The sequence below is a fragment of the Aythya ferina genome, assembly GCF_964211825.1.
Source record: "Aythya ferina genome assembly, chromosome: Z".
In the NCBI taxonomy this organism is placed as follows: Eukaryota; Metazoa; Chordata; class Aves; order Anseriformes; family Anatidae; genus Aythya; species Aythya ferina.
The window spans coordinates 8,138,299-8,162,618 of NC_140299.1; the positions used below are offsets into that span (position 1 = coordinate 8,138,299).

Genomic DNA, 24,320 nt, shown 5'->3' on the forward strand with positions numbered 1-24,320 from the left:
TTCATGGGCCTCCCTCTAAAAAACACATCTGCCACACTTAATAAACCTGTTGTCTCACATTGAGGCTGAGATCATATGCTTTATGACCTCTCATAAACCTTTGTTATTAGCCAAAGGCAGGGAGTACAGCTTTAATGCCAGAGTGAGGTGGTGTGTTTCTGTATACGTGCGTGTTCGTGTGTGTGCATGTCTTTTCCAAATGAAAGCCACCCTCTGTCATGTGCGAGCCTTGCTTTCGAGGACGAACTAGACCAGAGAGGAGGTGCTGCTGAATGCAGTCACGGAACAGCCCAAGGCTGTAAACCATGCCCGGTGCTGTTGTCAGGAGCAGGTGTATACCTGGCAGCAAATGCTCAGCATTATCTTTTTGAGGGGCTCCAAAGCTGTCTCTTCATTTCAGCCTGTCTGTTGAGAGACACTGGGTTCCTGGGGCTGGTTTGTGCTGCCAGAGCTTTGCAGGGGTGGGAAAACAGATGGCTTTGTCTGGACTGCAGGCTTGTCCAGACTAGACTTACCTACAGTTTTTGCTCAGAAATATTTTTGGCACACAGGGACATTTCTGGCAAAGGTAGCACAGGCAATTCTTGTACAATATGATGGCTCCCTGCCTTAGTCATAGCTCAGTCTCCTGGTCACTCTAGCTAAAGTCAGGTACAGTATGTGCGAATGAGGTCTCCTCCTGGAGCTAGCATAAGGAAAAAAAAAAAAAAAAAAGAAAAAGACAAAAAAAAAAAAAAAGGAAAAACAAAAAGAAAAATATTCCTCACAGCTGAATGAGTTAGATGCACTGCATCTAGCTTGGTTCTGAGCTATTTTGCCTCTTCTGATCCTCTTCCACTGAGACAAAGAATGGGTGGCCCATATTATCCTTATTCAATCACTATGGGTGCTTCTATTGCTGGATGGAGTCCATGGCTGATTAGATGGTGTGCTGGCAAGGAATGAAACTACTTACAGAAACCATGTTAGGAAAGCACTAGTGTTCATATTTCTCAGCTGCAGCATCAACATAAAGTAAAGGTCTGCAGTAATTGCCAGTTAATAAAGCTCCTCATATTCTTAAGTGGCCAACAATCAAACTATTCGTGCCAATGAATACCATAATGGAGAGCTTATTAAATTCACATTTTGCTTATATTGCCATAATAAGGAGGTAGCAGCAGGTATATCAGGTTCCCTTCATTTTGAATATTGGAAGGCAAGGAAAGGTTATGTTGGGGAGTGAAGGAGGGTGTAGAAAAGGATGTTACCCAGTCACAGCGGGGGAAGAAAAGAACAAGACAGAGAACAAGTGCCTTGAGACCATGCACCATGTCTGCTCTAGGGCGACCCAAATCTTCCATGTGCTGGTACTGTGGCACCAGCCTTTGTATCCCCATGCTTCACATAGTCTCATGTCTGAACTGGCACTCAGACCAGGCACAGTGTCCTGGGACACCAATCTGTAACAACCCCTCCTACCCTCCGTCCCCCATTGGCAACCATCCTCTCCTCACTTTCCAGCCCACCCGCCCACCCTCCTACCTGCTCACTCCTCACCTCCTGCCACCCTCACCCCCTTCCCCATGTTCATTCTCAGTGGTCGTTGCATGTACGTGCCTTGGCTCCATTCTGCTCATTAAACCCTCTACCTTGCCTCATGTTTTGACAGGTTTTGTGAGTTTTGACAATCCTGCCAGTGCCCAAGCTGCCATCCAGGCTATGAATGGCTTCCAGATTGGCATGAAAAGGCTGAAGGTGCAGCTGAAGAGGCCAAAGGATGCTAATCGTCCCTACTGAAGGGTTATGGGAAACACTGGATACAAAGCACTAGCACAGGTAACTGCGTGGGGAAGGGGGCGTCAGCTGTGGTTGTAGCCTCTCCTTTGTGCTGTAGACCCTCAAAAAGATTCAGCTCTGCAATTCTCTGGCTTCTGCCTTTTCCACTTAGGCCCCTGGCTAGAGCCACACCACACAGACACACACCCACACATAAACCAGGAACTGTTCGTGCCTCATTAGAAAGAGAGACGGAAGGATGCTTAACGAGGAGGGTTCCCTACCCCAGTAGCATCCTTCATCTCTCCAAAGTCTTCCTGGTCAATAGAGGGGAGGCAGCAGCTGTCCTGATTCCCCTTACTCGGCCAAAGACAGTGTTTCTGGTGGCTGAAGAAAATCAGCAATGAAGCGATGGGACTGGGCTGCAATTTAATCCCAGGTGACTGGACTGGGACAGTGTCTGTCTCAATAGCTCTGTGTTGCAAATGTTTCAAAGCATTCTTCATTCTTCATGCGGTATAGTCTGTATCTGATTTCATCCCAGCATAATAACTATATGTAAATATGTCTCCGTGACAACTAAATAACACCTAATTTCTTTGTTCCCAAACCCAAGAAATTAATAGGAGGATCCATGCTGTCATCTTGTTCAGTTGCTGTTAACTACTGTGTATGGATAAAACCCAAACAAAGCCAAGGAAGCTTTGCTTGAGTGAGGACCTAGATGTATCTCAATGAGGGTCTCATTGTTAGACTCATGTGCTTTGTGTTGTTGGAAAGGAGACAGCTTGATGCCACCAGGAGACTTTGAAAACATGTAACAGTGTCAAAAACATCAGAAGCAGCAGCTTGTTTCATAGGAATTCCAGCCTATTAGCAATAACAAAAATGAAGATGTTTCCAAAAATGGAAACATTTTCCACTGCTGACTGGCCTTTTCGTTAGATAATTCTTTGAGAAATTAAATATACAAAATGTATGTATTTGTTGCAGAGATGGCAAGTCTCTCTGCTGTTAAAGCCATTCCATACCAGAGATTCCCCAACAAACCCAGCACTTAGGGTCACCCTAAGCTGCAACAAGCAGTTTGCATTCCTAAATTAGTGACAGAGAGATGGGTTAGGTAAGCTTTCTAGGCCATTATGACCATAACATCTGAGATTCAGTGATTTTAATTCAGGCCTTTTTGACACACCTAAGATTCAGGCAGAAAGTCCCCATCTTCAGCCCTCCCAAAGAACTATGAAGTGATCCAATTTTTCACTGGTATTTCTAATATCTTTGAAAATACCTTATTGTGGTCTTCAGAGCAGTATCCTTTCTATTGAGAATTAAGGAATGGGATTAAAATGTCTTTGAAAGAGGTGCTGCACTGAACAAAACATGGAGCACACTAAGAAAACTTCCAATAAATGTGTTAGGTACATGTGCTAATTTCAAAGGGGCTTTTAGTACCTCTCTGGCAACAATGACTCAAGCTACAACTTCCATAGTCCAGAATCTCCTTTATATGTGACTATACGAAGATAATTTTCAATGCATTTTCCCTCTTCACATACCTCTTTTCTTTTCCTTGCTTTTGACAAGGCCTCTTGGAAGCTTGAAACCAAAATACGCTTCCATATTGAAATGCTTTTTGCTTCATCACACTGGCTTTTTTACTGCAGGTTTTGCTCAGAAGCGTTGGGAGAGAGCAGGAGATGCATGCATGATGCTATTTTGTTAAAGCAAGGACTGTCTTTGTTGGGTAGATTTTCAGTAACACCTGCAAAGGGATGGAGGAACACATGTATCTCCTGAGTTGTTTGGCACCAAGCAATAGCTTTACATTGTAGCATAACTGTGAACACTGAGGATATGCTTGTTTCTTATGGTTGTGTACGAAAGTGCAGGGCTGTAGACTCCAGTGTTGTTAAAGATCCATGGGTATGAGTCTGTGGTGTTTTCCTTATCATGAATCAGCATGAAGTGCTCCAGGTCTAGCTTTTCATAACCAGGCTGACTTTGAGGTCTTAGCTTGTTTCCCCCCCAAAATCTCTCAGTAGTAGGACTAGGATTTGTAGATTTTTATTTGTTTGTTTGTTTTTGTTGTTTGTTTGTTTGTTTTTTTTTCCCAATAAATTATACAAAAAGGAATCAGCTGGTAAATGGCAATAAAATTTCAAATCTCGCTCCTAGAGCATTTTTTTTTTTAATTTGCTTATTCAAAGCATGAGAAAAATCTTGAGTAGTTGTCTATGTTTAGGAACTCCTTTAGCTTTCCAGGCTTCTACTTTATTTTTAATGCTCCAGCTAATAATTTCAGTTACCACCACACTACTTACGTCCTCTGCCTCTATCAGAGGTACAGAGATTCTCTGTCAAAATGCACTGTGTTGCAGCTCAGAAGTCCTTATTCTCTTTTAGACTCCCACCTTGATGAACCTATTGAAGGAGCTGAAGAGGTCTTGTAGCAGGAGGGAGTTATCCAGGAAGAAAATTTTGCTTGTGGGTTTTTGTGGTTTTGATTGGGGTTGTGTTGTTTGCTTGTTTGTTTTTGTTTTTGTTTTTTTGTATCTAACAAAAGGGATTAGCCAAGTGTATGTGGCCCCTAGAGAGCACTGAAAGAGTGTATGTATCCCAAGGAAGGATCTGATTTAGCAAGGGAGGTTGTCAGATCAGACTGAAGAGGACATTTAGTGACAGGCCAAGGTAGTCAGAAGGGCTTAAATATAGATCTCTCTTTAGCTTATTTGCTTTCCAGTGCTAGGAGACATTCATACCAGCACCCTAGAAGCAAACACAGGATTTTTAATCATGATGGCCCAATACAAAGCAGATTCCAGTCAGGGCACAGGGTTAACCCCTCAGTAATTAGCCCTATTTAGAGGTGGGTCAGTTGTCCTTGGCTCAGCACTGTGTTACTGTACCCCATGGCTGGTTTCATGTGCAGCCTCCAGTCAGCCATCAAATACCATTGGGAGTCTCTTGACACACCTACTCAGTAGACTGTAGCATTAATGCAACTATAAGTTTCCTTAAACCACTAGGGTAAAAGCCAGCCAAGTCCATGGGCACAGATATCTACTGCAAGACTAGAAAGAAGGTAGCTCCCTTTACTGGCAGAAACACAACAACTCATGTATGCTTTTTATCTTCTTTTACTTTGGTCACAGCTCTTCAAAGTCCTTAGTTCCAATCTGAAACATGTGAATAACCATATTGACATCAGGGCAATTACTCATGTGCTTCAAGAGTATGCTCAAGAAACTTTTTCATTGAGGATTTTCTAAGGAAAAGCTTTGTTTTAACAAACTCCTTTCCAAAAATAAGAAGCTGCCAACAAAAAACACAGGCAGCACCCAGTTTGATGTAATCCATCAGTGTTTTTTCTCAACCAAGAAAGAAAGATATTCACTCCATTTTAATTCTGCATGCACCTCTTTGTTTGTTCGTTTGTTTGGTTGGTTGGTTTTTGTTTTTTGACTTATAAATCTCCCTTTTGGGACACGAGCAGTCTAGGCCACAGTGATTTGAAGTCTTTTGTTTTCCTTGCAAGTGCTCTAAAGTTGCTGTCAAACACTGAAAGGGTCTCTGTGATGTGGCAGATAAGCCCACAAGCTGCTTCAATCAAAGCCCTGAAGAATTCAGATGGCAAAACATTTCCAAAATGGCCACTTCTATTCTCTTTTTTCTTTATAATTAAAGAGGAGGTTATAGCAGGGAAAAAAAAAATAAGGAAAATATAAGAATGGGGTTGGGGAAGCAGAAAGCAAAAGAAAGAGGATCATTTGAGGCAACTCTGCCAAAATCAATATATTCTATTATAATTCCCCCCTTAGGATCAGAAAGCAAAGATTCAGAGGCACTTCATGTGTCTTTCAGATAGCAAATGCATGAAATAATGAAGAAATAAAAATACTGAAACCCACAGCTCACTTGGGTGGCCATTTCCAGGAGCCCTTAGGTACCCTGCAGTATGACTAAATTGCAGTTGCATAGAAGAACAGTGAAAATCCTGTCCATTCTCATTCTGTGGCTCTGTTTCAGTCACTGGTTGTTAGCAAATTTTCCACCTCAGATACACTGCTGTTGAAGTTTTATTTAAAGCTAAGGATGGAGAGATGTTTGGATGTGTCTAACCTGGAGCACTGACTGTCATGAAACTGAGTGATACAAAGTGAGTGTGAGTGAGACAAACTGAGCGAGGTGCAAATGAGGCAGAAGAGTTAAAAAAAAAAAAAAAAAAAAAAAAGTCATCAGTAAGATTTTTTTATAAGCTGCTCTCATAAGAAGAGCAATGTCAAATCATTAAAAGAATGCATTGTCCAGGTAATCTACTTCTCCAAAATACCAGAGGAAATAATGTAGGCCAAAGTTTGAATACAAAAGAAAAGATGTTCAGATCTTCTCTCACAGCTTTCTGAACATGTAGTGATGTGTGGCTTATTGTAGAATATGTGAGATGCTTGTTTTTGCAGATGGCTGGAATAGATGATGTGTTGAGGTGTTGTGTTTTTTTGTTTGTTTTTGTTTTTGTTTTTGTTTTTTCCATAGGAAATGCCATTTTTTTCATTGGAACATATATGCTATTAAACCAAACAAGAAAACTTCACATTTTGAATTTCCTGCTTTTTGATAAGAGAAAGAACAAAACCAAAAAAACAAACAAACAAACAACAAAAAAAACCCTCATTTAACTCATTTTAAAGTAATCAGATATTATCAGCCAAAAATCAAACAAACAAGCAAAATTCCAATCATTCTACTCATGACAAAAAGTACTGTAAAACGTAAATGGAACATTTATGTCTTTCTCCTTTTGTCATTTCATATTGCTTCAGTGCAATGTCAAATGGAAGTGTACTTTTTACTGAATTTTGGGTTGCTTATCCCTCTCAGATAGGCTTGTATAACCTCCAGTGAGAGGCTGTTCTGCAGCTGCATTGATCTCACTGTTGCCTGCTAGGCTCTTCATCTTGAGATTCAGACTAAATATCTTTTATCAGGACCTAATCCCATTTCTTGTAGTTATGCCTCCTACAATCATGCTAACCAATTCCTCTTCCTCCTGCACAGATTATTGTCATTTCCCTCCTTTAGTCATCACTTAGATCATTTAGGACTTGCTTACATTATGGAAATTTGCACTAGCATAATTACATCAAAACAGTACTCTAGCACAAGCTTTAATATCAGTGAATAAAGTGGGAATGAAATCAGAACAGCTTCATTTGGGAAAGTCTGTCTAGGTACTGGAAAAACATCAGCTCAGCCAATTTTTTTCTTTGGATTACTTTTCCTCTTAATTTCCACTGACAAATGTGATTAAATTAAACGTCCCTCACAGTGTGTTTGTAACCCAAACTTCACACTGTTGGGCGCGTACGTGAGAGAATGGAAGTGAAAGTAACTGGGGGAGTCTGAAACAAAACTGCCTAAGGTGTTTGCAAAACTGACAAGAAAACCTTTTACTTTTCAGGTCAATCATTTTTAACCTGTCTGCCCATTTAAATTGCTAATAACTTTATTATGGTAAAATTCTCAAGTCTGTTCTATAAACCACAGTTTCGATACCAGAGCATGCAAAATCCCATTTGCTAATTATTGTAGTTATTCTAAGATTGGCACACAATATAATGCACTGATGGAAAACGACAATAATTAATTACTGCATTTACTCCAAAATTACAATCAGTAATTACTGCTCTGAGCCTGAATTCCATTCAGCAATATTTGGAACTTGTTCTTCCTCAAAGCAGGGCAGCTTTTCAGGAGTATTGCTGTGTTTGCATCTAAATGAGTCCATGTAGGTCACTAACGGATCCGCACTGTTTGTCATGGGAGTGATAGAGCAGCACAATGCAATACCATAACACTTGCCTTCAGTTCAGAGCATGAATTCTTCATTAAAACCCGTGTCCCCATTTTTTTTGAATGTTAGATAATGCAATTATTTCAAAATTAAATAATAGATATGAAAGCAACCTCCCAGTTCTCATCCCACTGCAGTACAGTTTGTCCTGATGCTCTGAAGTAAACTTCCTGAGGCTTTTGAGAACTTCACTCAGTGACACAGGCAGCAAGCAGCCTGCTGAGTTGTCCCTGCTTTGGAAAGGCCAGGACCTTGGTATGGTTGTGCCACCTTTGAGGGCTTCCAACAGGAAAACCCCAAAGCCCCAGGGTTGACCAAGAGTGGGAAGGGGTGCTATCTTCAGCTCCTTGAGCAACACTACAGCCTCTCATATGGACCACATCATGCCTGTCAGCTGGGTAGGGCAGATTTAGATCCACCCCATGCTAATTCCTTCAGTTAATGGCAGCTGCAGTCACCATAAAGCAGTAGGCTCTGAAGAAACTTTTTTACTAGGTTCAGCCAGCACAGAGATTTGCTGGTCCGGTACACAAGGGACTGCAACTTGAAAAAAAAATGGAAAATTTATGCAAAAGAATAGATGCTTTAAGCAGCAATGATTTGAAACAAGAGCCAGGGATGGAAAAACACAGGATGGCAAAAACATAGCCAAAATGTTTGTTCCAGCAGCAGCAAACTTCGACAGAATAGGTATAAAGAGAATAAGAGGTGGGGAAGACCCAGAATGAGAGAGGCTTTGAAAAATTCAGGGTGACGTTTAAGAACAAGCGTGGTCATTTTCCTACAGGATCTTAAAATAAGAGACACACCAGCAAATTATTTTGATATTAGGGCACTGGGGAGAGCAGTACCTGCTAATGAGTGGACAGGAAAGAAGCGTGTTGTTGGTTTGCAAACACAAGTACCTAGGGAGAGAGCAAAGGGCAAGTCATTCAAGCCTCAACGTAAGAGACCGTAAGGTCTAGGACTTCAGGCAAGAGATGTTCTTCCTAGATGTCCCTGTGCTTCATAAACATGAAGACTAATAGTGTCCTTTGGTGTGCTTAATTGAAAGAAAACATCAGCATTGTGAAGACGCTTCTTTGTCCAGATAAAGGCATGGATAGTGCAGGCTGAAGGCAGGGCACAGCACTCCAGCCCTAAGGAAAAGTAAACTATCAGCGAAGGTTAATTTAGGAAACTGGAAACTCCTGATAAAGTCAAAGTTACAAGTCAGCTCCAACACATGGTTCACAGGACTCAGGTCACTTGTGTAGCATTGATCGGTAGGCTGAAAATGATCTGATCTTTTTGCTACTGACCTTTCAGAGCTACTGCAGAACCATGAATTGAAGCTGTATGGGGTAGTGTTTGGCACTTACACGGTAGGTATAAAGGAAAGGGAGGCTAAAAATCTCCATGAAATTTACTCTGCAGGGGAATACTGCTACAGGAGCTGGCAAGAATCTTAATAAGGGGTTGCAGAGTGCTCCATCAATGTGAGCACCTTAAATTGATATCCTTATGGTTTGGAAGGCATATACAATCAGCTGCACTAGAACACTGTTTCTCATTCCCACAGTTATATCCAGTGATATATCAAATGCAATAATTGCATATTTGAATAATTCATGGGTGAAGTAACTTTGGCCAGATACAAGTGAATATCAGAACTCTGGTCTCGGAAGTGTTTGATTCAGCTGCAGCAGAGAATTGAAGGCTTACAGTGCAAACACTGTTTCTCAGGTGTCTCTCGTCCTGCCCTGTGACTGTAATTAGAGAAAAGACAGGTTTTATTTCAAATAGGTCATTTTTCCACTTAGATGAGCATCATCCAACCCTTTTGAAAGGGTTTCTCAACCAAGAAGTGCAGTGAATGAAAACTCAATGCTCTTTCTGGAAAGGTACTAACCACAGCCACAACCAGGTGAAGCTCTCAGGCACCTGCTCCTCTGAAGTCCATGGAGTGACACCAATGTATGGCAGCCAAAGATCCAGGCATACTATAGCCTATTTAACTGTAAACCATCTCCTGGCAGAACTATTTAAATCATTTGCAGTTCTGGAGGGAGATGCAGTGTCACTCTTCTGTTCACTCTGGTCTTTTTAGAGCAGAAAGCCTAAACATGCCTCCAAACACATCCCTGTGGCTTATTTTAAAAACACCATTTTATGACAATGACTTACAAGAGAAATTCTCTTGCCATTCCATGAAAGCTGTGGTTGCACACTCAAGTCATTCTCTTTAGCAAACAGATTTCTCCCACTAGTGGTAGAGATATTCTCCCTCCCTGCCTCTTCAGATGTCCCCTTTTTCCTGTGCAAGACACATCCAGCAGCTGGTCTGTCTGAAGTACCCGTCCCATGCCGAGACGGGTGATTGCTCATTCAGCATGACTGTCTGTGTTTCCCAGCTGCCTCATGCTTTGTCCCAGCAATGAAACGGAGCTGGAACAGTCTTTCCTCCTTGAATTGAAAAGCATCTATCACTTCGAGTCTAGGAAATATAAAAAATCCATCTTTAAAATCCTCATAGGAAGGAGATGGCTGCCTTTGAGACTTCTGTCTGTGTGGGTCCCAGTCCTTGTAGCCAGCAGACACCCTTTGGATGATTTGTGTGAGCTGTGCACCAGGACCTTTGTTGCCATGACAGAGTGCTGTAATACAAAGCAGATAGTAAATATAAACCTTAAACAGCAGATTTTGCAAAAAGAAAACAGGTTTTCATTGCCTTGATTTCTAAGGACTGGGCCAGTTTCTGAGCCCAGTGTGAACACCATAAAACCCACAGGCTTCAGACTTGTCTTTGCTGGGTAAGATTGGCTTTTTTCCTCCCCTCCTGAGGAGACATCTCCAGTCATTGGCAGATGTGGCATCCTGTCTCCTGTGACATACAACAAGTGAATGCATTCCATGCTCTTTATTTTCCTCTGTGCGTTCTCCTTGCACGGCACACATCGGTCCACCACAGTAGACAGGGTGCTGGGAAGGGAAGCCAGGGAGGCAGTACAACTGCTCTAGGAAACTGGGATCTTACATGTCAATTCTTCAGAGATTTGGTGCATTGAGAAAAGGGGAGGGGTTGTATTTGAGGGTTTTCTGTCTTCTTCTCAGCTTACAAGTGCATTACTTAGTAAAAAATATAACATGTTAAACAAAATCCCACCAGGAATTCATACAGGTCCTTTTCCTGTTACCATTAATACCAGTGTAATGCAGTTTAGAGACAGATGCACAGATTCTGATCAGAAGTAATGGAATACTGTGCAGAAGCATGCCTAAACTTAAACCTGAACGTAGGCATGAAATCCTCAGCAGATGGCTTTGTTGAGAAGCTTGCTCAAGACTGTTAGCAATGGCACATGGATTGGCACCATGGCTGGCTTTGGGGCCTTTTCTCCTTCAGAAAAGCCCCACTTTCTGACAGTCTGGCTTCTGGCACTCATCAAAGATTCCTGGAAGTAAGTTCTGGGTGTTATGTAGGATTAAAATGAAAGCAATTTCTTCCTTCAGAAACAGTGTAGAATGAGTTGCACTGAGGATCAAAGGTAGCTTTGGAAATGTTGGGCCTTCCTTCACCTGAAAAAAAAAAAAAAGATTTAATGGAACAATAATGATTTGTGCCAAGTACAGATCTGCTGTGGGATTTGGCCACTTACAGTCAGGGAGTAGAAATCTTCTGCTTTTCTCTTCTGATCTTTCTCAGTGCCTCAGTAATTTTTCCCCAAGTTATGTGTGCTCAGTATGTTCTGTCGATGTGAGAAGTGGTAATGTCACTCTGCTAGGAGTTTTATGGTTCACAGAAGGTAGGATTTGTATTGAGATAGACAGATAGATGGATGCCTGGTGCCTGAACACAACATTTTACAGAGATTGACCCAAAATTTTCAACACTAAAATCCCAAGCCATAAACTGAGGAAACCTCTGTCTGGGAGATTTCAGAAGGATTTTATCCCTTTTCTCTCACTCACACACTACCTTAAGCCTTTAAAAGCATATCATCCCTGTCCTTTTGCCCAAAAAAACTGGAGAAGATCACAGTAAAGAAGGATCAATAGGAAATAAGTAGTCTACGTTTTCTCAGGTGCCAATGTAAAAGAGCACACTAAAAAAAATTGCACACTAGGCAGGGAAGAATACATGTTTGGGGGAAATAGTGTACGTTCAGGTAAAGATCATACATTGTGACAAAGGAGAAGGTGAATCCTATTGTCCTTGCAGTGGGTAGACACAGGAAAGGTGGTGGTGATATGTCCTGTCAAGGATGCTCAGGCCACACTGAGATATGGGCTCTCTCTGTACGTGAGGGGGATATGGAGAGGAGCAGAAGCACCAGCTGATGGGAACAGTAGGGACACCACCCTGCCAAGCTGCCTGCAGAGCCTGGAGCTGCCTCCTAATGAACGCGAGCGGCTGGTCACAACTGGAGGCGAGCTGTTCCCCATTTGTTTGTGCTCCGCAGAGTGGCGGGGATCCACTCTTCATCAGAATAATCCAATTGAACAAAATGATTCATATTAGCAGGCACATCTGTCTGAGGCCAGAGCAGAACCCTGGTGTTAGTTTAATAAATGGCGTTCATTAAACTCAGCTGAAAATATAATCTGGAGAGACTGATGGGGTGAACAGAGCAAAGAATAAGCAAGAGGAGTTAGCAATTATCAGATGTCATTTGTTCTACTGGTACCACGGAATTGGGGCTTGTTTGCTGAAATCTTAATTTCATTTCACTGAGGTAGAATCCATCAGAGAAGCTTGCACTGCAGCTATGATTCCTGATTCTCAGGCCTTGGTAGGGAACAGGACATTTTTCTTTTCCCCTTTTCTACCAGAGCCTCTTGCAGAGCAAGTGTACACACTGAAGGAGCACAGAGAGCCCAGGGATAGGCAACACGGAGGAAGCATCCTTTCCTTTGCCAATAAACGGCTGCTAAATTCCTTGTGCTGCAGTGCAGAGAGCACAGGAAGAGCCTTCAGAAAGAGATCCTCAGTGCCAGTCTGAGTGTGTAGACCTTCCTAGACTGTCTATCATCTCCTTTCTATATGAAGGGGGTTGGTACATGCTCCTCATTTGACTTCTGGAGTGTTTTACACTCTGTAGGTGCCAGTGGAAATGACTTTGCAAAGGCTGAGATCTTCTTGGTTGTTGGGTCAGGGAAGCTCCAACCAGCTGTGACCAGGCCACCCAAGCAGACTTAGCAGCATTTCGTGGAGCACAGGGGAGGATGCACAGGCCCTGAGGAGCTCACAGTAGCCTTCATGTTCAGAGAACAGCCCCATTGACTGCGGGCTGCCTCCTTAAGGCACAGCTCACACCCCACTGCCAGCTCAGCGAGTTGTTTGGCATTAGCATTCCTGGCCATACGTCTTCACATGAAACACTGAATCCAGAGGGCCTGCTCTTGGGAGAGAGAGCTGCCGTTCCCATTTCCTGTTGAGCAGAGACGGGCTTCTTGGGCCTGACTCACAGCAATTTATGGTCAGCACTTGAAGATTGGCTGGACAAGCTGTTTTTTGCGAGTTGCATTTGTTTGGTTTAGTTTTAACTTCTCCCCACAGGTATTCAAATGGTCTTTGGTGTGCTCCAGAGGACGGCAAGAAAGGCTTTTATATTTATAGACTTGCCAGGGCAGCGCTCAAGTCCCAGCCAGTCAGAAAAAATCAAAAGAATAATGGAGGAGAAGGGAAACCTTGACCTCATAAGCTTTCAGCGTTGATTAGTTTGTTGGTGTCAGGAACCTTTTCTTGTTCGGGGCAGACTAGCTGTGAAATGATTTTTTTTCCCCTTCTCTTTAATCTGTCTCCTGCATTCCCATGGGGAAGGAGGAGCCAGTACCTGCCTTCCTAGAGCCCTGCTTCAGAGCAAGCAAGTGAATGGACCGGCAGCAAGGGGATGGGTTCTTTTTTCAGAGACTCATCTTCTCAATGTGCCCTTTGGCAAGAGGCTGCGCACCTTCAATTTCCCTCAAAATTGTGTAGGAATCAGTTGCAGACATGAGCTGTTCCGGACCTGGTCAGAGGTTGTTCCTACCCTGGAGAGTACAGGAGAGGGAGAGAGTGTTGCAGAGATGGAAGCATCTTTCTGACATTTGTTGTAGACCCCACATTCACTATCATCCACCGCCATGGAGGTGGGTGAGACACGCACACCATCCCACGTTACCCCACCACCAGTCCTCACTCAGGTAAATCCCCAGCCCTTGGGCACTGGGAGGAACATAAAAATTAGGCTAACACAAACCTGTACAAGGTCAGTGAGAAATTTGTTGAATTCATTGCAGTACGGAAGTCCTACTCATCTGACATCATGATGGCCCACGTAAAATGAGCTCAATGGTCTCAGCTTTGTTCTTCCCAAGCACATCCACATAACACACAAGCCTCAGTTGCTACCCAAGCTAACAAGTGCATTTGAGAGCTGAGAAATGGAAGAAGGAAGAGACCTGAGAACAGCTTGCATCCCTCTCTAAATAAATTGGCTAATGAAAGCTCTCTGAGCTCAGGGGTGGTGGCACTCCCAGCCAGCACAGCGGCTGCAGGCACAAGGGGACAGGCATCTTTAGCATGGGCTCTATGAGTGACAGTGAATCAGAAACCCAAAGGGCTGAAACTGATCGCATTCTTCACTGAATGCAAGTGGAATTGGAGTTTATTTTCAATAGTTTTTTTAAGTACATTGAACCAACCACCAAAGGAATGAAGAAATCAGCACACTGCTTCTCAGTGCTTTCAAAAAAAAAAGTTGTTTTGCTTTGGATTTTTTTCTAAATTCTCAGAGAAAAAGTTCTGATTATTTTCTTAGCAATCATAGTTTGACTGATCACCTGCATTTTCAACCAAGAAAGGCTTTGAACAAAAACGTGATCCAGCTCCGAATTAGAACCATATAAATACCTCAGCTAAAGCAGTGAGATGAGTCACATACGTAAGTCACATACATCAGTCACATACATAAGTGTTTTCAGAATCAAATTCTGAGATACTAAAATTTGCCAAGAGCTGTGAATTCTTCAGATGGAAACCGATCCAACTATATGGAGGGATTCCTGTTCTATCTTTCTCAAACTTGAAGTTATCATCTCCTTAGTGAAAGTAGCCTTTTTCAGAAACATCTTATAGAATGTGGCTTCAGGAAGGTTTTTTTTAACAAATAATAATAATAATAATAATGTTTAATAATTAATAGAACTATGTAGCTTATTGAGTCATCCTGGGCTTTAATCAATTTGAAATATTTGGGGCACCAATTTCCACCTTACTGCTCCTCGCTGGAGGTGCATTAGAGTTTTAGTGCAATTAAAACGAAGCAGGAAATATTTTTAGCTAATTGCACTGTGCACCTTGAAGGTAATTTGAAGCTGCAGGCAAAAAAAAATAAAATATCAGAAGGAGTAATTGAGTGTTGCAAGCTGGGAGTATGTGTTCCTGGCTGCATTCTGATTTGGAAGGATTAAGAGGCTAGGAGAGGTGCTGAACAGGCTTGGCGGAAGATGGATAAAGTCTCAGCCCCAGGGAATGGACCCGGGGAAGTGGACCCATGAGTGCTGAGGCTGCATGGGATGTGCTGCAGGGTGTAAGTCCTGCCTTGCAGGGCTGGGGCTGCCTCTCAAAGCATGTGGGTGTTTGCTGCCCTCAGGCAGTCTTGTGTGACCATGGGGCACAGGGTGCCCCTGCTGCCCCACACTGGGGGCCTGTGCCAGGGGCTTCAGCTGGGAGGAGAGCTGGGGTCTCCTCATTTCCTGGCCACAATGCCACACAAGCACCCTGCAGCAAGTGCTTCCTGCTCCTGGTGAGGAGTTAGCGACAAAACTCCTCATCCCCAGGCTGGCTGGCAGCTGTGAGTTATTGTGTCTCACTTGAGCCCCAGGTAGGGTGTATCAGGCAACCTGCCTGGAGGTCACAGGCAGGATAACCCTGCCTGCTGAGATCCAGGGGCTGGGCTTGGTTAGGGCTCCTGAGATCATCCCAGGAGGTGCTGTTTTCTGGTGGGAAGAAAGGAAAACGGGGAGTGAGTGTCACATCCCTACCTAACCATCATCAGCAAGAAAAGGATAGTGAAGCATCCAGTCCATCAGCATTTTGATAAGCTCTTGTCAATCTACGAGGAGAGAAAAGCAGAACCAGCAGAGACAGGGCACAGAGGCTCACTCACAGCTTCCCAATTAGACTTGGTTTTCAACCATGTACATTTTTTTAATTAAACTGTTGGTACAATGCTCAGGAGATAGCAAACTCCTTGAGGCCCCCTTGTAATAAAGAACCTTTCATTATGTGCAGAAAGGTAGCTTCCACACAGCTTAATTTCCTCTCCCACCTAATGTTCACCAGCAGCGAAAGGAGGAGTGATTGCCCAGTATGAGGCAGGACACATGCTCCTCAGGGCATGGGCCCTGTGAGATGGCCAGCAGAAGTGGAAGAGGCTACAGGCTCTGCCAGAAGAGTAGCCACATGATATATGTTTGACTTTTACCACAGCTGCTGCCCTGCTTCCTGAAATGGCCTGAGTTTATTGCACTGACCTTTGTCTGCAAAGCTCTTCATTGGTAAAACACAGCTGAGATAGGAACTGGATCTATAGCTATGTTTGCATGAGCAAATAAATTCCAGGCACTGATGAGGACGGTGACCTGGACTGTGACCAGGGCTCCCCACCACTGCATCCCTGCTCCATCCTACCCAAGCCCCACTCTCCGTCCCTCCACACGCCTCCACGTCTCCTTTGGGGTGTCCTCCTGAGATCCTCATCATGCTGTGACCACCTCTCCTACCACCACTTGAGGACAGGGCAGGAAAAAGCAACACCGTGTGGGGAACCAGTGACATTTTCTGACCGACCAGGCTGGCTTCCTGAGGAGCGGCCGCTCCGTTGCAGTGCTTTTTCATCCGCTGCTTGAGACTAATGGCTCTAGAAAAATAGATAAATCAGAGGTGACACAGCTATTGCTGCTTGACATTTTTTCATCAAACTGGTTGGGGGAGGAGGGGGTGACCAAAAAGTGACATTTTGACCAAACTGGATGTTTCTGTGGCAAATTTTCATTCTACTAGATTAAAAAAGAAATGCCAACAGCACACAAAAAAAAAAAAAAAGAACACAAAACTGTCTTGATTAAAAATGTTGGCATTCAAAACACTAAATTTCTGTTAAAAATGGACTGGTTTTCAGATTGATTAAAAAAAGACAAAAATTAATCTCTTCCACTAGCTGCCTCCCCCACCCCAGTTTTGTTTTGTTTTTTTTTTTTTTAACTAAAATATTCACAGGAAAGAAAGCCAAAATAATGACAATTTTCCCTTGGAAAATAATTGTCATTTTTCAACCAGCACTTAATGTAACATAGTTAAATGAGAACAATCCTAGTAACAACACTGCACAGCAAGTAAGTCATACAATTATTTGAAAGAAGGGCATTACAATTTAAAAGCTAATTTTTATCGTCACCTTTAATTTATAAATGGGAAAAATGAGGCAGGGACATCAAGCATCTTAAAAAAAAAGAAAGGAAAAAAAAAAAGAAAAAAAAAAAGAAAGAAAACATTAGCATTTGAAATGCTGGACTCCCATCTCCCTGTTAGATCACATTAGCTTCTCTGTCTGTGTATGTGTAATTGTGTCTGTTGATATGTATGTATATATAGTACCTCTGTACGTATACATATGTATGATATGTATGTGTGCATATTCATGTATATATAGATTCATATATGCTATCTGTCTCCTTTTTAACCTTCAGATGTTAGAACTGAAGCATCTGACAAAAACATTCTTTTTTTTTCTTTTCTTTTTTTTTTTTTTTCCTCCTAAAAATAGCACCCCAAGAGCCCAGGTAAATGCATTGATTTCTAGGATAAATGATCAGGCTTCATTTAATCCCAGCATGGATGCAAAGTTCTTCACCGCACTGCCCTCCCTGCTCTAAGACATTTGGGCTCCTGATCTCAGACTCCCATGACAGCCTTATTACAGTGGTTGTTGTAGGGATGGAGCCAGTTTTGGAGAGCCGTGCCTCCTTCCTCCACCTCCGCTGGGCAGTTCAGGCAGGGGCTGGAGAAGGGGAGATCTGTGCAGGTTGGTGTCTGGGCATGGTGAGGAGGAGGGCTGAGACAGAGGGGAGGCAGGGAGGCAGAGCCATCCAGCACTGGGAGAAAGTTGGTGCAGAGGCATTAAACAGAGAGAGAAATTGCTATAGAAACAAGAAATGTGAGGGAGAAAAACACAGGTTGGAATTTAAATAATATTGATCAGCCTCAGAGGCAATAGCTATAAAGATCTGTCACCTGTAGGAAAAATATCTCTACCACCTTGCTAGAATTACTCTTGGGCACAGGCTCCAACAGCCAGAGGGACAGGATCCTGACTGCAGTTTTGGATGGGTGTGCAAAGAGAAGATAATGGATACTGCATAAATGCGAGGAAACCTACTTATGGGGTGGGCAATGTTCAGCCATGATCAGAGACTTTGGTGTGAGCACAGGAGGTTGTCACTTTGATGCTGGAAGAAGTGAGGGCTTTTGAGTTCCTTCACGGAAATGTTCCATGTCTCCAAGCTAGCACAGGAAAAGGGATGGAAAAGAAGATCCATGGAGACTTGTCTAGAAAGGAGTAGGGGGAGGGACACAGTGCAAACAATGAGAAATAGAAGGCAGTGAGGCAGTGTATGTATGGAGAGGAGGGAGTAGAGCATCAACCTAGCAGTGCAGCATGATAGAAGCAGTGTTGGGCCAATTTTGTGCTCCTGTGAAGACACAGAGCAATGTTGCATGTGTTGTTGGTTGTACTTGGAAGCTGAGCAGATGCATTCATACCCTGACAGCAGGCAGATGCCCTGAGAAGTGTGTGCAGGGTGCTGCACAAGCCTAGCTTTCCCTAGACTATACAGTGAATGTCGCAGAGCACAGGAGCTGCACAGTTTTAAAGATCATCTCTACATCCTTAGTTCTTAAAGTCTTTTGGACTGTACAACAGGTTGTACTGCTGGACACAAATCCTTCCCCATATAAAAGCTGGACTTTGTCACAGAAATATGCACTAGCAAGAGTAGTGATCCATCTCCCATTGACACCGGGGCAGTTTGCATCAGCAAAAAAAGCATTCCAAACTGATCTGGCAGTCTTAGCAGTAAGGCCTAGCCTATCTCCATAGCCTCAGGTTTATGGCTATCAGATCTCAGCAATGATGCAGCCCGGTGTGGAGAAAACAAAATAGGTAGGAATAGCTGAAAAATTAGAATCAGACGCAAGGGATATTGTTGATCTGTAGCAAGACTGTGTGTTGTAGTTAAGTAGGGATGGAAGATATGAGCAGATTGCCATTAAATGTCTCAGGCTTCTTCTGGGGTTACCACTCATGTGAAAGAAAGCAGCCACAAAGAGCTGTCCATGCATTGCTTACTTGGACTAACTGGCTTACCGAGTTGATCTAGATCTCCTTTGCAGTCTTCGGAGAGCAAGAAAGACACCTTCAAGGCCCACTGAGACCTTAGCTAAGCAGAGCCATTGTTCCTCCTCACCTCCATGGTCTTTGCAGTGTTTAGAGAAAATAGCTGAGTGCTTATGTCTGGGTTGGTTGAGCCCAAGCTGGAAGGAAATCTTGCTCCAGCTTAAACACAGGCAATGAATGTCTCTCACAATACAGAGAGATCCCTAGAGTTTGGTCAGAAGCTGGTGTGTTCAAAGCTTTCCTGTGACAGTGGTGTTGGTAGGATAGGACTACTGTGGTGACGGTAGAGTTGGGAATGTTGCAAGGACATGACTAAAGTCATGTTTGCTCTAACTGAGGCTTTGGCTGAGATTCATTTCCCCTCATTTTACAGACTTACAGTGTAACTACCTCCATCAAATCTAGTCACTGAAAGTCCTCATTATAATCAAGAGAGACATAGGCCCTGTTTGGCCATGATTCACAGTCCGATCAGAAGGGGTCCTTTGGGATGAACTGGGGACAGCAAGCCCTGTTTCTCTACACTAAATCCAGCCTGGAGTGATTTGCTTAGATGGAGCTGTTGTATTCTGAAGCCTAATTAGGGCTTTCAGCCATTATCTCCATTCAACATTCAAAGAGAATAGTCTCAGGCTTCATTTAGATGTTTCAAATAAGATTTGGAGGAATATTGGCATTTACCAGGTGCATTTGGCTATGGTTTACTCCAGCAGAGCAAGTTCCTGGTCAGTGTTACCTGCAGCAAAGAGATTTTGCCTAATCTGTCTTTGTGCACAGGCCCTAAGTGCTCAGAAAGTAAGCTTCCTCTTTACCTCCAAGGCACCACTTCTGAACTAGGCTGTATATACTTGTCTTCATAACCTTAACACTTTTACTCACAAATTTACTTCAGCAATGCCCAAAGTTTATACCTCTTGCCAGCAAAGTGAATTGCTCTCCTTAAACAGATGAGTTTGGCCAGCATCCAGTCTAGCACAAATGCCTTACTTGCCTCTCAATTTCAGGCCACTGGTGAAGTTAGGTTACCCGCCTCGTAAGTTAGGCATCTAGCTCCTCTTCCTAGTCAACAGAGAAAGACATTCACCCGTGTAGCCCTCCAAGTTAGGCAGACAGGATGACCACGTTTGACTTTCATTTGAGAGTACGTTTTCTGGTTTGTTTGTTTGTTTGTTTTGTTCTTTTAGCCTCAGCAAGTTCTGAGCCTTCATCTGTACATACGTGTGTGTGTGGGCGCGCGTGCGCATGTTGCATCCACAGCATCTGGAGGTGTGTGTGGAGGACAGGCAGGGGGATGGTAGTACCCGCTCCAAAGCCTCTGGTCACTGGCAGGTCAACCTGCTCCTTCGTGCTCCAGCCGTAAGGGAAAATGTTATGTCCAGTCGAGGCTACGTCCAAGAGCCTCACCTCAGCTTGAGGGTTGCCTCAGGCTGGCACAGGTGGGGTGGTGCCTATGGTCATATGAGCAGTGCCCATGGTATTGCCACCCCTGGCTCTGTGACTGGTGCTGTACAACCTGAAAGCCCTGGGGGGTGAAAGGGATGAAAGAGGCCTTTTTCTCATGCTCATGCAAAGCCTAGACCTGTATGGTTCACACTGCTTGTCCTTGGGTACCCAGAGACACAAGTGCGCAAGTGACAACAGCTCTGCCCTGGGCCATCTTCAGAAAGACAGTTTTCTCCCTCTTGGCTTGAGAAATAAATGTGAACCCAAATCTTGCATCTCCCTAGGGGGAACCAGTCTATTCCATTCACCCAAACCCCAGGAAGCTCAGGCTGACACTTCCAGCTCATCCAACTGCAGAATTTTGGGGCCAGGCCATCAAGAAGGAGTCAACAGCCCAAGGCAGCAGCCAACTGTGGGCAAAGTATGGAGCTGAAGCCAATGTTCAATTCAGGGCTTAGTTCAGCACCGTCTCTTGTCAGCTGAGCATAACAGCTCTAGCCAGAAAACATGTTTCAGCTCAGAAAAAATAGAAACAGACAAAAAAAGAAAAAGGAAAAAAAATAATAAATTTTTCTCTAGCCAGCATGCATGACTTCAGGATGAGAACTGCCAACAATATTCTTGTGACACCCAAACGCGAAGTGAAATTTTAGTTGTGTGCAGTGACTTTTTAGAAATAGGCTGGGAGGAGAGATATGAGCCCTGCCAAGGTGACAGAAAGGCAATACCTGAGGAACAGGGTGCAGGGCTGCCGAATGAGACAAATGTATCATTGTGTGCAGTGATTTTTGGTGTTTACTGAGGCAAAACTCCCTGGGCCAATAAAGGGACATTTTCTGTGGTAGGAAAGGAACAGAGTGTTTCTAGAGATTGTAGCAACCAGCCCCTGGCAGCTTCCTTTTCCTTTTCCTTTTCCTTTTCCTTTTCCTTTTCCTTTTCCTTTTCCTTTTCCTTTTCCTTTTCCTTTTCCTTTTCCTTTTCCTTTTCCTTTTCCTTTTCCTTTTCCTTTTCCTTTTCCTTTTCCTTCTATTTTTATCATTATTTTTATTATTCTTTACTCTTCCTTTTTTTTCTTTCGCTTTCATCTTTTCGTTACTTTTTCCTCTCCTCTCCTCTCCTCTCCTCTCCTCTCCTCTCCTCTCCTCTCCTCTCCTCTCCTCTCCTCTCCTCTCCTCTCCTCTCCTCTCCTCTCCTCTCCTCTCCTCTCCTCTCCTCTCCTCTCCTCTCCTCTCCTCTCCTCTCCTCTCCTCTCTTCTTCACTTTTTTTCCATTTTTTTTTTTCAATTCAGGCCAAAGCCAAACACCAAAGGAGTAAATTTCCCTTCCTTTAATAATGCTGATTTAGGGACCATCGTGTCATCTGAGTCCTCCTACAAGTCTGCTTCACACACCATACCAGCATTGCTGTTTCGGAGCCCACCGTCCTGAGAACCACTAAATGGACATGCAGCAATCAGCAATAGTCGCTTTTCTTTTTTGTTTCTTTTATTTTATTTTCTTTATATTTTTTTATTATTATTTTTTTAATTCTCAGTAGCCAAAGCAGCTCGTGGTCTCTTACTGCCCAATGACTTTAAACTTTCTGGGATGTGATTGCATTAGAGCAGTGCTTGCTCCGGAGTCCATCCGAGGAAATGGCAAGGCTCCCGGCGGAATTTGGCTAGCCATCCCGTGAAGCCCCGGAGGCCGGGGGTGGTGCGGGAGAGGCTGGTGCTAACGAAAGCATTCTGGTTGGCAGCGAATGTATTTATTTTCCAGACTTTGCAAACCGATCTGTGTCTGCGCTCATTCATTCAGTGCATGCTCTCCTCAACAGCCGCTGCACAGCGTTCTGTTACTGTTCACTGTTGACCGTGTGTCTACATTTAAGTGTGTGTTTTATGTGTGTGTCTCTGGCTAGGCCTCCTCCATCCTTCTTTTTTTTCCTTTTTTTCTTTTCTTCTTCCTTTCTTTTATTTCTTTCTGTTCAGTTGGTTTGTTTTGCTTTCCTTCTTGTTTCGTTTTCTATAGTTTAATGGCAAGTATTTCCATTAGAGCTTTTTGATTGATGCTGTGTTTGTAACTTTTTTTTTATTATTATTTTTATATATATCTTCTTTCCCTACCTTTCCCTTTTTCCACACTATATATAAATATATATATATATATAAAAAAAATCTTTTCTTCTTTTGTCATTCAATCAAATTCCAACAAAACCAACCAAGAGCCAGTCAAATCCACCACAGTCTCGCGCTGAGCTAGGAAAAAAGTTCACGTAATGACATGAAAGTGGAGAATACAGTCCCCCAGGCCGTAAGTTCAAATCAACTCGAAGTTGAAAGTGTGACATGATGGCGTCATGTAACAAGCTAAGAATTGGTTGCATGACATGCCGTCAAGTTTCGTGCAGGTGCCGTGATTGAAGCATTTTTCTTGGATGTTGTATCAGTTGATGATTGGCCAGTCATGATCACATGTGCCTTTTTTGACTTTGTGCTGCCACAATTTTTTGCTGTGCTCATTTTCGTTTCGTTTTTGGTGCTTGCAGTGGTTTCTTTATTTGTCGTTTGATTTCTCGTCAGCGTTTTATGCTTCTCTAGATGTCACATAGAAGGAAAAAAAAAAAAAGATGGATTCCTAATTCTTTAGAAAAAAAAATGGGATTGTTATAACTGTATAGATAATTTGGAAAAAAAAATGAGAGAAAAAAAATGTGTGGTTAATTTTTTTGCACTGAAAATCTTGTGATTTTATTTTTATTCCAGAGAATTGGGGCCTTTTTCAATTGACGTCTTTTTTACCCCTCAGGATATTTCAAATCACTGTCCAAAAATTAAAAAAAAAAAAAAAATTAAATTAAAAAAAAAAGAAAAGCAAAATGATAGTAACAGTAGTTTGAAAAACTATAGCAATCCAAAAAAAAAAAAAAAAAAAAAAAAAAGCAAAACAACCCCAAGAAAAGCCTCATTATATGTCTTTTCAAGAATACCTAATTCTCTAAGGTTCTGTATTACAGCAACTCCAGCCAAAATTAATTGCTCAGGGGGAGGGAGGGTTTGTTTTGAGTGGGAAAAAAAAAACATCCAGATCAAAACACAAAATGCATCTTTTTGTTTACAACTGAAAAAGGGTCCTTGACGAGTGTTTTTTATTTTTTTATTCTATTATTATTTTTGGTGTTGTAATTGTTTAGACTGCTGTGTACGGTTTGCTGTTTGTTGAACCAACAGTGTGAAAACCTGCCAGCATGGATTGATATTCCGCATGACACTTTTCCACCAGAGTGGACCTTTTGCAGTTTCTAAGTTTCTTGATGTAATAAATCACCGAGTGTGTAAGAAGAACCTGCTTGCTAGAAAGAGATAAGAGCTAATCCTTAATGATTAAGCATCCTACTTAAATGTCAAGCCTAGTCGGATCATGATTACATTTTTTTAAATAACTTTTTTTATTTAAGAAATGTTAGCTTTACATTTTTTTGAAAAAAAAAAAAAAAGTTTATTCCAACAGTCTTTTTTTTTTATTTAACTTCCTATAAATTGCCTGTTCAAAGTCCTACTTTCTGACATTCACAAGGATGTAGATGTTATTGGCAGCTATGTCTCCACAGAAAGCTCCTACACTGTCATAGATGGCACCCCATTAAAATGTAGGCCAATTCTTTCTCAATGCCTTTCACACTACAAAAGCGCGCCAAGCAAGATTGTGATCTGGCATTGTAAAGTGGCACTTAAAAATAATTAAAATGCAGCTATTTGTACATATGTAGTGATACGGATTTATATAGACATGCCTTACTATTATTTTGATTTACGATTACTATTACTATTAGGAACAATTGTATTTTTCTCTATCATGATCGTGAC

General features: G+C 42.6%; 1 protein-coding gene across 21 annotated transcripts in view; it reads left to right on the top strand.

The window, feature by feature from the left end:
* CELF4 (CUGBP Elav-like family member 4) overlaps positions 1–24,320 on the top strand; it is a 703,890-nt gene that overhangs the window by 678,177 nt on the left and 1,393 nt on the right. For 16 of the 21 annotated variants that reach the window (XM_084503539.1, XM_084503531.1, XM_084503536.1 and 13 more), the window contains exon 12: positions 1,652–1,818. In XM_084503539.1, the coding sequence (XP_084359665.1) occupies positions 1,652–1,779 (128 nt within the window). In that variant the 3' untranslated portion in view covers positions 1,780–1,818. Of the gene's footprint in view, positions 1–1,651; positions 1,819–22,679; positions 22,768–24,320 lie in introns of all 21 variants that reach the window. The other 5 variants (XR_014687072.1, XR_014687073.1, XR_014687074.1 and 2 more) reach the window with 1 other exon arrangement.